Source organism: Microtus ochrogaster, unplaced genomic scaffold, assembly GCF_000317375.1.
Source record: "Microtus ochrogaster isolate Prairie Vole_2 unplaced genomic scaffold, MicOch1.0 UNK4, whole genome shotgun sequence".
Taxonomy (NCBI): domain Eukaryota; kingdom Metazoa; phylum Chordata; class Mammalia; order Rodentia; family Cricetidae; genus Microtus; species Microtus ochrogaster.
Window position 1 is genome coordinate 14,101,968 of NW_004949102.1, and position 13,531 is coordinate 14,115,498.

General features: G+C 39.1%; 1 protein-coding gene across 2 annotated transcripts in view; it reads left to right on the forward strand.

Moving 5' to 3' along the window:
• Positions 1-12,604, forward strand: part of Akr1d1 (aldo-keto reductase family 1 member D1) — a 38,048-nt gene extending 25,444 nt beyond the window's left edge. Inside the window, exons 5-9 of one of the 2 annotated variants that reach the window (XM_005365833.2) lie at positions 4,306-4,428; positions 4,542-4,651; positions 5,425-5,590; positions 8,683-8,765; positions 11,110-12,604. In XM_005365833.2, the coding sequence (XP_005365890.1) occupies positions 4,306-4,428; positions 4,542-4,651; positions 5,425-5,590; positions 8,683-8,765; positions 11,110-11,152 (525 nt within the window). In that variant the 3' untranslated portion in view covers positions 11,153-12,604. The remainder of the gene's footprint in view (positions 1-4,305; positions 4,429-4,541; positions 4,652-5,424; positions 5,591-8,682; positions 8,766-11,109) is intronic. The other variant, XM_013353274.1, reaches the window with a different exon arrangement.
• The last annotated feature ends 927 nt before the right edge of the window (positions 12,605-13,531 follow it).

Below are 13,531 nucleotides of genomic sequence, written 5' to 3' on the forward strand. Positions count from 1 at the left end.
CCCGCCTCCACCTGCACCTCACCCGCCCCCACCTGCACCTCACCTGCCTCCACCAGCACCTCACCTGCCTCCATCTGCACCTCACCTGCCTCCTTCTGCACCTCACCCGCCTCCCCTGCCAAGAGAGCCAGAATGAGTAAGGATCCTGTCTACTTTCTCCTAGGGGTCACAGCTAAGGGTCCAAACCACACAGCTCTCTAGAAGTTTTTTGATACCTGGAGCCTATATCCAAAAGGCCAAATACTGACTTTATTGTTGTGATGAGCTTGGGCGCCTGGCCCTCCTTTCTAAGAGGCTGCCAGGGAAAAGAAAATGGGTTCATGACCCCAAAGTAGCAAAATGTTTGCATCAGAAGAAAACTTATCTCCGTAATATATCCCAAGATAAACGGAACAGAGAACCAAGAAGCTTTGTGTCAAAAGACATTAAAAAGAAAAATCAGCTACATGAATAACACGGAAGCAAACAAGCAAAAACACTAACAAGGAAACATTAAGAACACACTAAGAAAAATGAGAATATATATTAGAAACAGCCAATAATTAGAAAGAGTATAGATTTTAAGTATCAGAATGAGGAAATCCCCTAGTATGAAGAAGTGGAGGGAGGCAGAAAATACTTCAATATGAAAGGAAAGGTTAGGCAATAGAAAGAATAAAATTGAACTTCCTGGCTAAGAGGAAGTAGATAAAATGGCAGTATTTGAAGATAAAAAGATGCTGAGTAGCAGGTCAGAGTGTACAAAAGAGGAAGAAAGAAGCCTGTGCCTGCAGGGTGCTGGGAATGGGTCTGGGTTCTCAAGAAAATTACCACACAATCTGAGATATTCAGCAATGCAGAAAATTTTCCTTCTGCAGAGGGGTGTGCTGGTGTTAAGCCAAGTAAGCAGTCATACCAGCTTCATCCACAACTCAAAGGGCCCTGTACCTCATCTGATGGACTCGGTCAGGCCCAGCCTCACACTTTTATGTGATTCACTGATTTAAATCTTAGGGAACAATTTATAAGCAGAATACAACCTTACGCAGAATGTAACTTTGAAGACATGTTTTGATTTCAGGAAAATGCTGACCTGGGAAGAGATTTTTGCTAAATGATATTTTTTATGGTTGTCTTTAAAAATAGTGTTTCCCTTATCTTACTTTATCCTCTAATAGAAAAGGCAACACATTTCCTTCATATTTCTCACAATGGTTATAATGAGATCTCAGAATATCAAGAAAAATACTTAGAAAAAAATTAAACCTTCCAGAATATAGTAAATACAGCAGTAAAGGGAAAAACTAGAATAATAAAAAGTAATCAGGGGGCTGGAGAGATGGCTCAGCTGTTAAGAGCATCGCCTGCTCTTCCAAAGGTTCTGAGTTCAATTCCCAGCAACCACATGGTGGCTCACAACCATCTGTAATGAGGTCTGGTGCCCTCTTCTGGCCTGCAGGCATACAACCAGACAGAATATTGTATACATAATAAATAAATATTTAAAAAAATAAAAAATAAAATGTAATTAGTTGAAAAGAAGGCAGGAAAAAAGGGAAATAAACAGATGAAAAAAAAGTAAATGCCCATCTGGAAATCTTAGTGATATCAATAATCATAGAATATGTGTAGTATAAGCTCCTCAATGAAAAGATAGTTTGCCAAATGCAAAAATTGAAGGCTCATTACATAGTGTATATGTGTATGCGTGTGTGTATATATATACATATAGATAGATTTGCATATAAAACACAATTTTAAGTAAAAAGACAGAAGTATGTCAATAGACAGAAACTGTAGAAAAAAATATGTCAAGTTAACTTTAATCCAAAGAAATTTGGGTGGCTATTTCAACTTCTAAAAATAAGTTTTGGCATGATGCCTACACTTAAACAACATAAAAGAGGAAGAGGGCCATCCATGTTTATGATTAAAGATTTCAAAGCCTCTTACTAATTAAGACAATAACTATACATAAAATCTGTAGGATTTATGAGATTCGTGCACAACCTTATGACATACTTACATTCACAGAACACTCCAGCAAAATACAGCAGAGGAACAGGAGAGATGGCTCAGTGATTAAGAGCACTTGTTCCTCTTGCTGAGGACCCAGATTTGGACACCAGCATCCACATGGCTCCTAATGACTGTCTATAACTCCTATTCTAGAAGATCTGATGCTCTCTTCTGGCCTCTGTGACACTGCACACAATGCAATGCTCGAACATATATGCACACACACACACACACACACACACACACACACACACATATACTCATAAATAAAAGTGAGTGTTGTGGAATATTATTTTAACTGAACAAAGATGTGCTACATTTGTTTCTGCTACAGACTACTGCTTTAACTGTGTAAAGGATGTGTTACATTTGTTTCTGCTGCATTTGCTTAATTTTGTAAAGATGTGTTGCTGCTTCACCTTGCCTGCCTAAGGCACCTGGTTGGTCTAATAAAAAGCTGAATGACCAATAGCTAGACCAGAGAAAGAATATGCAGAGCTGAGAGAGAGAGAGAGAGAGAGAGAGAGAGAGAGAGAGAGAGAGAGAGAATAAGTAAGAGAAGAAATCTAGGTTTTCGTGAGAAGAAGATAAGAAGGATAAGAGAACACAGGAGAAGGAGCAGGACATGCCAGGAAGCCTCCAGCCAGAAAACATGAGAAGCAGTGAAAGTAAGATATACAGAAGAAAAGAAATATAAAAAGCCCTGAGGCAAAGGGTAGATAAAGAGAAACAGGTTAACTCAAGTTAAAAGAGCTAGCCAAAAACAAGCCTAAACTAAGCCAAATATTTATAACTAATAATACATCTTCATGTCATGGTTTGGGAGCTGGTTAGTGCCACCCCTCCCCATAAAAAAATCTGGTAGCCTGGTACAAATAAGTCTTTAAAAAAAAAGGAACATAAAACACACACAAACAGAATGCCACCTTTCTAGTCCCAGTGGAAACCAACACAATGCTTTCTCATCCACAAAGCATTTTCGTGTCTTTAAGTATCCCAGTTATGCAAACTGTGTGATCTTATTAAGCTGGAATAAAAGCTGAAACCAAGAACAAAAAGATGCCTGAGAAAACATCAAATATTTAGAAACAGAGAAACCCATATAAATAATTCATAACACAAAAAGGAAATAAAACAACTATATGCAATCCATATACTAGCCTCAAGCAATTAGAAATTGGATCTTTGAAAAGGTGATATTAAATATTTATATAGAAATTTGATAAAACATCCATAAAATTTCAACATTAAAAACTATAGTGTATAACTAAAAGAAATCAAAGATCTAAATGAGTGGAGAAATATAACACATCTCTTAATAGTCAATATATTTTGATGTTAATTCTCTCCAAACTTGTCTACAGACTATACAATCCTTGTGAAAATCTCACTGAGATAAAAAAAAAACTATTGCTAAAGTTTATATTGAAATACAAATATCTATAATGCCCCCAAAGAACTTAGAAAAAAGAAAGGGAGTAGATATGATGATGAAGTTAAACATATATGTGTGTATATATGAAATTTTCAAAGGATAATTTCTTAATGATTTTTTTTTTGTTTCTGCATGAGCATGTGCTGTGTGAATGGGTGAGTGCAGAGGCCAGAAGAGGGCTGGGGTTACAAGCAACTGTGAGTTATGAGATGTGGGTCCTGGGCAGTGACTTTAGGTCTTCCAGGAGCCATCTCTCGAGCCCTATCAAAACACAAACTTAAAAATCCTAACTAGAAAAAGACGAGGAAGGAGTTACCATAAACTTAGATTGTTACATAATTACAGAAATCATATAGTGCTGCATTAACACAACACCTCTATCAGATCTGGGAATGCTGAAGTTGATCCATAAAATAGAATGTCCAAGTTGGAATAGGAAAATATGGCACCTTGATGCGGGAGAGATTGCCTTGCCAAGGGTGTGCTGAAACCAGCTCACGCCAGCTTACAAACTCTGACTTTGCAAATCTCTTTCTAGTTCCACAGTCAGGGATATCACTCAGCTAACTTGAATACAGCCTGGTGGTAAAGTGACACCACAGGAATTGACAAATGCCAATAATCGGGTTGTTACTGTTTTTCTTGTCTTGTATAGCCAGATGTAACACATCTATTGGCATTCCACTGAAGGTGTTTAGAAATGTGTAGGGTAAATTATTTCACTAGCATGTGCATATATTAGAAGTTGTCAAAATACATTGTCTTTGCTTGAGTGTTTATATGTATCTCTTTAAGAGTGATAGGTGTGCACTGTGCACATTCCTTCTCCCTTCCTGAGAGCGCCTTTGCTGACTGTTGCCATTACCCTACAGGCCCTGGAAGCTTGCAAGGATGCTGGCTTGGTGAAATCCCTTGGGGTATCTAATTTTAACCGCAGGCAGCTGGAGGTCATCTTGAACAAGCCAGGACTCAAGTACAAGCCAGTCACCAACCAGGTACAACAGAGTGGCTCTCACTGTGTGGGGAGAGGCACCCAGTAGAATTTTTAATAACTACATTTGATTATAGGCTTTAATTTTGTTCTCTGCTCTATAATGGAACCGCACAGGTGGAATGCCACCCCTATTTCACCCAACCAAAACTCTTGAAATTTTGCCAGCAGCATGACATTGTTGTTGTCGCATACAGCCCTTTGGGGACCTGCCGGAACCCAACGTGGTAAGTAATGCTGTATTCTCTTCAAGAAGTCTTCCCTTCTATGTGGATAGGACACACAACCAGAGGGAATTAGCAACCAGAGGGAATTAGCTAAGCAGAAGGATTCTGGCTGTGGGATCTTCAAGAAATGGCTTTTTCAAGCCAAGATCATGAAAACTCACCATACCTTCCTCACTGAAAGGTTACCCGTTGACCGTATTAAACGTATGGTGTTTCCTGTTGCTGCCTGATCTGTAAGAAACTCAGTAAATGGTGAAGTCTCGTTAGATAGAGTCTCCGTGACTGTGTTCTGCGAACTTGTAAGCTGTTGAATTCAGTACACAGTGGAAATATCTTTGAGGGAATCCAAGGAGCTTTAAGAAAATGTCTACCCTGGTAGCAAGAGTTGAGCTACTTTTTTCTACTTCAGTCTTTTTTTGCCTTTCCCTCTGTGTCTGCTTCAGACCAAGCTTCCTGTAAAACTCTTGATCCCACAACCACACTATGAAGAGAGAGAGCTTGGTGTGTGTGTGTGTGTGTGTGTGTGTGCGCGCGCGCACACGCACGCACGCACGCACATGCACTCAGATGTATGTATAGACATATATATGTGTATATTATTTGTCCTCTGCATCAGCTCACCCGCCTTTCCTGATCTTCTCATGCTAAATGCCACTCTTCATTCCATAATTCACTATGGGTGACTTGAGTGTCCTGGCAGTGACCAAGTCACTGGGGACAACAGTAGGGTGACTGATGAACTCTAGCCTCTTTTCTGTTTTCTTCCCCCCAAGGGTGAATGTATCATCCCCACCCTTGTTAAATGACGAGCTTTTAAACTCACTGGGGAAAAAGCACAATAAGACAGCAGCTCAAATTGGGTTACGTTTCAACATCCAGCGAGGAGTGGTTGTCATTCCCAAAAGCTTTAATCTCAAAAGGATCAAAGAAAACTTTCAGGTAAGAGAATGACCTTTGGAAATGAGGGAAGATGGCAGTGTGTGCTCTCGCTCCTGGAGAATGTTCTTGGAAACTGTGATGACCTACATCTAGTAGATCCTTCATGTCATCTGTCTCACATTTCCCCCTTCTGAGTGTCCATCACATCAAACACTCCTCTGTCTGTCTAACTCCCATCAACAGACTTCTGATGTTGGAAACTTAAAGCCAATGGAGAATCATTTTCTCTGGCCATTTCCAGTGCTCTCTTTCTGTTTTCCATAAGCCTCTTAAAAGGGAAATCTGCTCTCAGCTCACTGCCCCTATTACCTTAGACCCATTAAAACTGGGATTATCCCCTGTAGACTGTACGAGGCAGCTTTTGTCTGGGTCACCCAGGACTACTGCATGAGTAACTCCGGTACTTCGTTCTCGGTCCTTGTGGGTTAGAGATTTCAGACCCATTTCTTCCTGTTGGCATTCTCTCCTTCTGGGAACATTTACTCTGATGGGAACCTCTATGACTTGTAGGCTTTGAGAACAATGGCAAGAGTTTGATTTGTCGGTTTCTGGGTTTTGATAGGGTCATCTGCAGTCCATGCTGACCTCAAATCTCTATCTACCTAAGGATGGCTTTGAACTCTTGATCCTTTTACTTTCACCTTATAAGCTCTGAGATTATAGACATGGTTACCTGGCAGTTAAGAATTTAATTTCATAGTATGAAGTCTTCATTCGCATAAGACAGTTTGTGCCATGAAATAAAAAAAAAGACCACATTGAACAAGGAAAATTGTTAGAAGCAACATAGGAAGGGAGAATTTTGAAGTTTATCTTGAAGTTAAAAACCAAAATTTATAAAAATACATGGACTTATTTGTTCCACAGCAAAATGTAAGTTCTAGTTGTCTGCACGCACCAAATCCTAGAAGAAACGGAATCAGTGTTGGCTTTTTAAGAGCTATTTGACGAATTTATGTCACGTAAAGCCCAGAATCCTATATTTCATAGAGACTTTTATAGAATGATCTTAAAGAGAATAAATTTCATCTGAAGGGGAATTTTAATCTTGGCTGTTCTTTCCAAATGTGTGTGTGGGTGTGTGTGTGCATATACATGTGTGTGTATGCCATTGTAGAATTTTAAACTTGACCTTGTCCTTATTTGGGAAATGTTGTGTCCACAATTAAAATAAATCTTCAGATCATCTCTCATTATTGATGTCATGAAATCTGTGTCCTTACAAGCCTGCTTCCATCTGTCACTAGGATCCATGGCAGAGCCATGGAGTAGAGACTGGCCTGTTGTGAACAGAGAAAAATCTGTGGAAGGACTCCTTTTGAGCTAATAGTTTGTTGGAACTGGGTTTTTGTAATTCAACTTTTAAATTTTTTTAAGATTTTTTTTATTCTATTTACATGTATCAGGGTTTTTTTTGCCTGCCTGCATGTATGTATGTATGTAAGTATGTTGTATGTATGTATTTATGTGCACTATCTACATGCTGGTGCCTGCAGAGGCCAGAAGAGGCTGTCATATCCCCTAGAATTGGAATTATGGGTGCTTGTGAGCCACCATGTGGGAACTGGGACTAGAACCTGAATTCTCTGCAAGAGCAACAAGTGCTCTAAAAACCACTGAACCATCTCTTCAACACCCTGGAACTCAATCCTTTAGTTCCTTCTATTATTTTATGAACTTCAATATCTGGATAATAAATAATCAAAGAAAGGAGTTCTCTGAAAAGAATACTTGGAAATGATCCATGGAGGAGCAATTAAGTAAGTGTATTTAATATATTCTGTAAAAAGTAGATGAGTAAGTACGAGGTAACCTCTATATGTCCATAGAACAGATCTCAAGGACCGGTAATAGATAAGGAAGGTAGTTATGCTGCACTCTGTCCTAACACGTTTAGTACCTGGAAAGAGAACTGACGTCATCCCATGCATGTCCATTATCTTAAGCGTCTATTTACAGAGCATAGATTTACATACTACTCACATGATTAAAAATTACAAGTTTTAAACAGATTACATAAATATTAAAAATTAAAGTGAAAATAAAATATTAAATGCTAATATAGAATAATTATAAAATGAGAATATAAACAAAGTATGCAATCTAAGAAAAAATGCCAGTCCCAGCACTTGGGAGTCAGAGGCAGGTGGAACTCTGGGTTCAAGGCCAGTTCACTGTCTACAGTGTGAGTTCCAGGTTAGCCAAGACTACATAAAGAAACTGTCTCAAAAAACAAACAACAAACAACAAACAAACAAAAAAAGACAAGTGAATCTCTGAGGACAGCAGGGCTTCATTGAGAAACCCTGTGTTAACCAAAATAAAGACATAAATAGATAAAGAAATAAATAATGACTAACAACCTAAGTCCAGTCCCCAGAGGCCACATGGTGGAAGGAGAAAACCAATTCCTGCAAGTTATCTTCTGACCTCCACATGTGAGCCTTGACACACGTGTACCGACACATATGCATACACACACTAGATAAATACATGTGAGAAATAGAGAAAGGAAATGATTGCAACAGAAACTGAAAAGAACTGTTTAAAATGACGAGAGATGCTGAAATAATGGAAGACGCTCATGATCCCCACACTCAGGAGGCTGAAGCAGGAGGATTGTGAGGCAGAGACCAGCCTGAGAGACCTAGCAAGTCCCTAACCAGCTTGAGCTGCAAAGCAAGACCATGTCTCAAAAATTATTATTATTATTAAAAGAATAAGCAGATTTAAAGACTAGGAAATACTTTTTCAGTATGTGAGATGGCAATAGTCTAGAATAAAAAGCATCCAATATTTTATGTGAAAAAAAAATAAGAATTCTTCACACATGGAACAATAGGTGTTTTAAACGCACACTGTTCAGTAAGTCTGAGTGATCCCAAGCAGAGCTGCCTCCAAGACAATGGTCAGAGCAGAAGGCCAAGCTGTCCCCCCATCCTCCGCTCTGCTGTACCCCACATGCACAATTTCAGAGGTGCTGGTTCTCCTACAGAGAGCCCCACCTGAGGGGCACCCTCGCTGTCTTCACTCCCTGGTTCCAAGCTTGACCCATCATCACAATGTCCTGTCTTCTCTTTCTGCTGTTTCAGATCTTTGACTTTTCTCTCACTGAAGAAGAAATGAAGGACATTGAAGCCTTGAATAAAAATGTCCGCTTTGTGGAGCTGCTCATGTAAGTGTCCTGGACCACTACTCAGGTAGTGCTTGTCACGTGATAACCAAGAAGGCTCCTGTGCACCCTTACCCAAGCCCATAGATCACCAAAGTGAGGGATAAACAGTGTGTTCTGAATAGTAGACATACCTGGGTCTTAGCTAAGGCATGATGTGGAGACAAGGAGAGTTAACCCTTCATGCTACACCTGCTACAGCCACAACACAAATTCTGAAAGAATATTGTTTACTTCTGACAAAAAATCAAAGCTATACGCAAATTGGAGCAAATTTATTTTTAAAAAATTCTGGGAGAGGCCCGCTCCTATAGTGTAGAAGGAATATCAGGTCGTGAGCACAAACCTGAAGTTTTAGTCAAATACTTTGTTGTCTGTAAAATTTAGGGCTTTGGGGCTGGAAAGATGGCTCAGTGGTTAGCAACATTTGCTGCTCTTCTGAGGACCTGGTTCAGTTCTCAGCACCCTTAGCACACAGCTCATAATCACCAATAACTTCAGTTCCAAGGGATCCAAATCCCTCTCCTGGCCTGCAAAGATACCTACATGCATATGCTACACATAAACTTACATACATACACACACACACACACACACACACACACACACACACACACACACATAAATAAAACTAAATAAATAAGCTGAGTGATGGTACATACCTTAAATTCCAGCCCTCAGGAGACAAGGGGATCTCTGTGAGTTCAAGGCTAGCTAGGGCTACCTAATGAGCTCCAGGCCAGCCAGGGCTACATACTGAAGACCCTGTCTTCAAAAATAAGTGCATAAACAAATAGGAGCTGGAGATATGGCTCAGTGGCTAAGACTACTGGTTGCTCTTCCAGAGGACCTGGGTTCAATTCCCAGCATCCACGTAGTGGCTTATAATCATCTGTGACTCCATTTCTCGGGATTCTGATACCCTCTTCTGGAACTAGGTATGCACATGGTACACAGGCATAGAAGAAGTGAAAACACCCGTACACATAAAAAATTATAAAATAAATCTTTTAAAAATGAGCTAGCTATCTAAGCTATGTCTATCAGCTACCTTATCTATGAGACTTTTGTACACCATGTAACGATGTTGTCAAGCTCAGCCAAGACACCAAAGTAACCCGCTGTTACCTAAACATTGTAGGTCTTTTAAACTAAAACTGGTGTGGCTTACACACAGATAGTCAAATGTGTATATGTATGCACACATGTTTTTTGGTTCTTCATCATTTCCTATCACTCTTTCTGACTTCTCAAATTATATTGGCCATCACTTTCATTATTTGGTCTTCTCCTTAGCACCCATTAAGATAATGCATAGAGTTGGAACACAATTGATCTCGGTACTTTTCATAAGTCAGAAAGTATCCTGGATGGCCTGGTATTGATTTTTTGAATGGCTGTGATAAAACAACTCCTTAATGTGAATTTCCAAGGGAGAACACTGCTTAGTCTATAAAGATACCACCCAGCCTCAAAACACAGTAAGAAAACACAAATACACATGACAGTTTGCTGGAAACTAAGCTGTAAGCTAATCAATAACTCTTGAAAATATGTTAGTCTACTTAAAAATATCATTAAGTTCAGAAGAGATAATAATATGGACTGAATCTACCATCCTATTGATTTTCTTTTACTAACAGCATCGTTTGATTCACATTTGAAATAGTTAATACCAGTTTCAGCAATACTAGGGGGAATATGACTCATTTGGGCAGAACAACAATTAGAAAATCAACAAAGTGATACAAGATTAAGCTCCATTACCTTTTTAAAAATGTGTCTTTGGAAGGTCCTGGGCTATGATTTTTCCCTGATGCTATTTTGTTGGCCTCTGATATTGAAGAGCCCTGTTTGTTTTATATTTTCGTGGTAGCTGCAGAGAGCTAAATCTTGATTATGTTCTATGACAGAAATGCACAGCACTCCTGACTATTATGGGCATTCTCACCTTTGTTATTTAAGAGGTAGGGTCATCATCATCATCATCATCATCATCATCATTATCATCATCATCATGTTCATTATTACAAACAGTATGAGATAGGTCCATCATCATCATTATTATAAATAGTAACAGAACTTAAGTGCAGGCAGACAAGACTCTCATCTTGCTTTGTTCTGGTGAAATAATGTAGCTGCAACTAACCTTTCCTGGCCTGTTGGGTGTGTGTTCACATCATGGTAAGGTGCTGCCTTAAGAGGAGATGAGAAGGACACACAGGGAACATAGGGAAGGGACTAGAAACAGAAAGGGGAAGAGAATGACCCTCTCAAAGGATGTTGGCAACCCAGCTGTTCCACCATTAGAGTAAATTGTCTTCCTCTTGGGGGATTGTCTTGGCAGGTGGAAGAACCATCCTGAATACCCATTTTGTGATGAATACTGAACACGGACAGTTCTTCAAAACAGTTTTTTCCCTCTCATTCGGGATCTTGAGCTGGGTAATCCTCCTCTCCAAATATGGAAATAAATGGGGTCTGGCTATCCTCAGATGAAGCTGAATAAAACACACCATGCTTAACTTTTGTGTAGTATGAACTCAAATAGGCTCTGATGAAGAAGAAAAAAAAAGATTTAAATCTGCCTGAATAGTTCTTTGAAAATGCTTTTCTAATATTTTTAAGTCAATGTCTTCTAGGTTTTAATGAAGAACATTAAACTTTACTTCAAAAGTGGCATATAAGAGCAAAGTCTGACTCATGAATATGAAACTATCATAGGAAGTCTGCATTGCTTAGCCTTTAGCAGGACAACAAAGAAGTTTGTATCTGGCATGCTTCCAGGTGCTGACCATGATCTTGACCTGGTTTGGGTCATTGGTTGCAAGATGACACACCCAAGACAGAAATCCACATGCAAATAATGATTAATGCACCTTGAGTAGAGAAAGAACCAGAAGTCTAGAAAAGTCTTAAAGAAAAAACATATGGCAGGTTGGGCGAGGGCTGTTGGGCTCTACTAGAGTGCTTACCTGGCATGTTGGAGACCCTGGTGAGATCAGCAAAGCCATAATGATTTTGTTTTCTCCTTTGTTCCCACCTACTATGCCCAATCAGCTTTTACTATGCTTGAAGGATAGAAAGTACCGATTCTTTCTTAAATTCTTTCTAGCTCAGGGTTGTGGGGAGTTGAGACTAGGTTTCATGTAGTCCAGGTTGCCCACAGACATGCTGTGCATCCAATACTGGGCTTTAATTCTGAACCCCTAGTCTCTATTACATTTTTAAGGGCCTGAGCCACCACATGACTGGAAAGTCATCCTGTACTCTACTATAAATCATTCTTGCCCATACTCATCAAGAAAACCATTATGTAAGGTGGCTAAAAACAACCAACAGATACAAATCAAGTTTTTTGTCATTAAATGGCCTAGAGATGGTGATTTTAAATGAATGAAGTTTTAAAGGAGGAGTTGAGAAATATTAGAAGATATGGTCTTTAAAAACTACTTTTACAAGGGCTTAAGAATATATTGGGGTAGCTCTCTGAATTTTGATGAAGTTGCAAGTTCTAAAAGAACATGATAAATTTTATTATATGTAAATTTTTGAGAAGCAAATTAAATAATTACAACTGTACCTATTTTTAATTTAACTAGAAAAATATAGTATATTTGTTTATATTAGATAACTTTCAAAGGGTACAATTCTTCAAATATCATATTCTTCCAATAACAATAGGTAAAATTAAATTGCCCAAAGAGAAACATTTTTGACAAATTATGAGTTAAAAATGTGATTTCACGAACCACTTTTTTCAATGTTAATGTCAACAATGCTGTTCTGTGGAAAATATCTTATCTACAATAATTAATAAAGTATGATGATTTGCTCTACTACATGATCTCTGTTCTGTTTCTAAGGTTGGAGGAAGCATCTTCATCCAAGTAAACTGAAAAGGGCCTGAGGTTGAGTTTTTACTCTGCCTAAGTGGCTAATCAGACCAAGACTCAAAGCTTGGGTGGATTTTCCTGGTTGGCAGTACTATAGATAAATTGTCATACATGATTACAAGGGGCAATTAAGCAATATCTGTGAAATTTTACTGAAAAAAAAACAATAGAAGCCTGTACCTGTCAAACTGTCTTTCAAACTGTCAGATTCCATTCCCTTTCCAAAGTCTTGTAGGCATATAATAATGCAAAAAAAACAAGCATTCAGTCCAACTTCGAAAGTCCCCTGTAGTCTCATTTAATAGTCTCAAACTTATTTAAAAGTATAAAATTCAAAGTCTCTTCTGAGATTCATGTGATGATCTCATAACTGTAATCCACTGTAAAATCAAAAAGCAGATTATGTACTTCCAGCACATAAAGGCACAGGATATACATTAACATTCCAAAACACAGGGAAGGGAGTATAGTGAGGAAACGCTGGACCAAAGCAAAACTGAAAACCAGTTGGCAAACTCCAAACTCTGCATCTCCATGTCTTACATCAAAGTGCTCTTCAGATCTCCAGCTCCTTTCAACTTTGTTGACAGCAACACACTGCTTTCTCTTGGCTTGGTTCCACTCCCTGCCAGCAGCTTTCCTTGGCAGATATCCCACAGCTCTGGCATCTGCAGCATCTTGGGGTCTCCAAGAAATCTAAGCTTCAACTTCACAGCTTTATACAATGGCCTCTCTAGGCCTTCATTCAGGGATGCCTGTAATGGTCTGCTTTGTTCCTTTAAGAGACAAGCTATGCCCACTTCCCTCCCCTGTCTGCCGAGGCAAGCAGATCTTCAGCCTCCAACCTGAGTCCTTCTTTTCCATCTCTCTCTC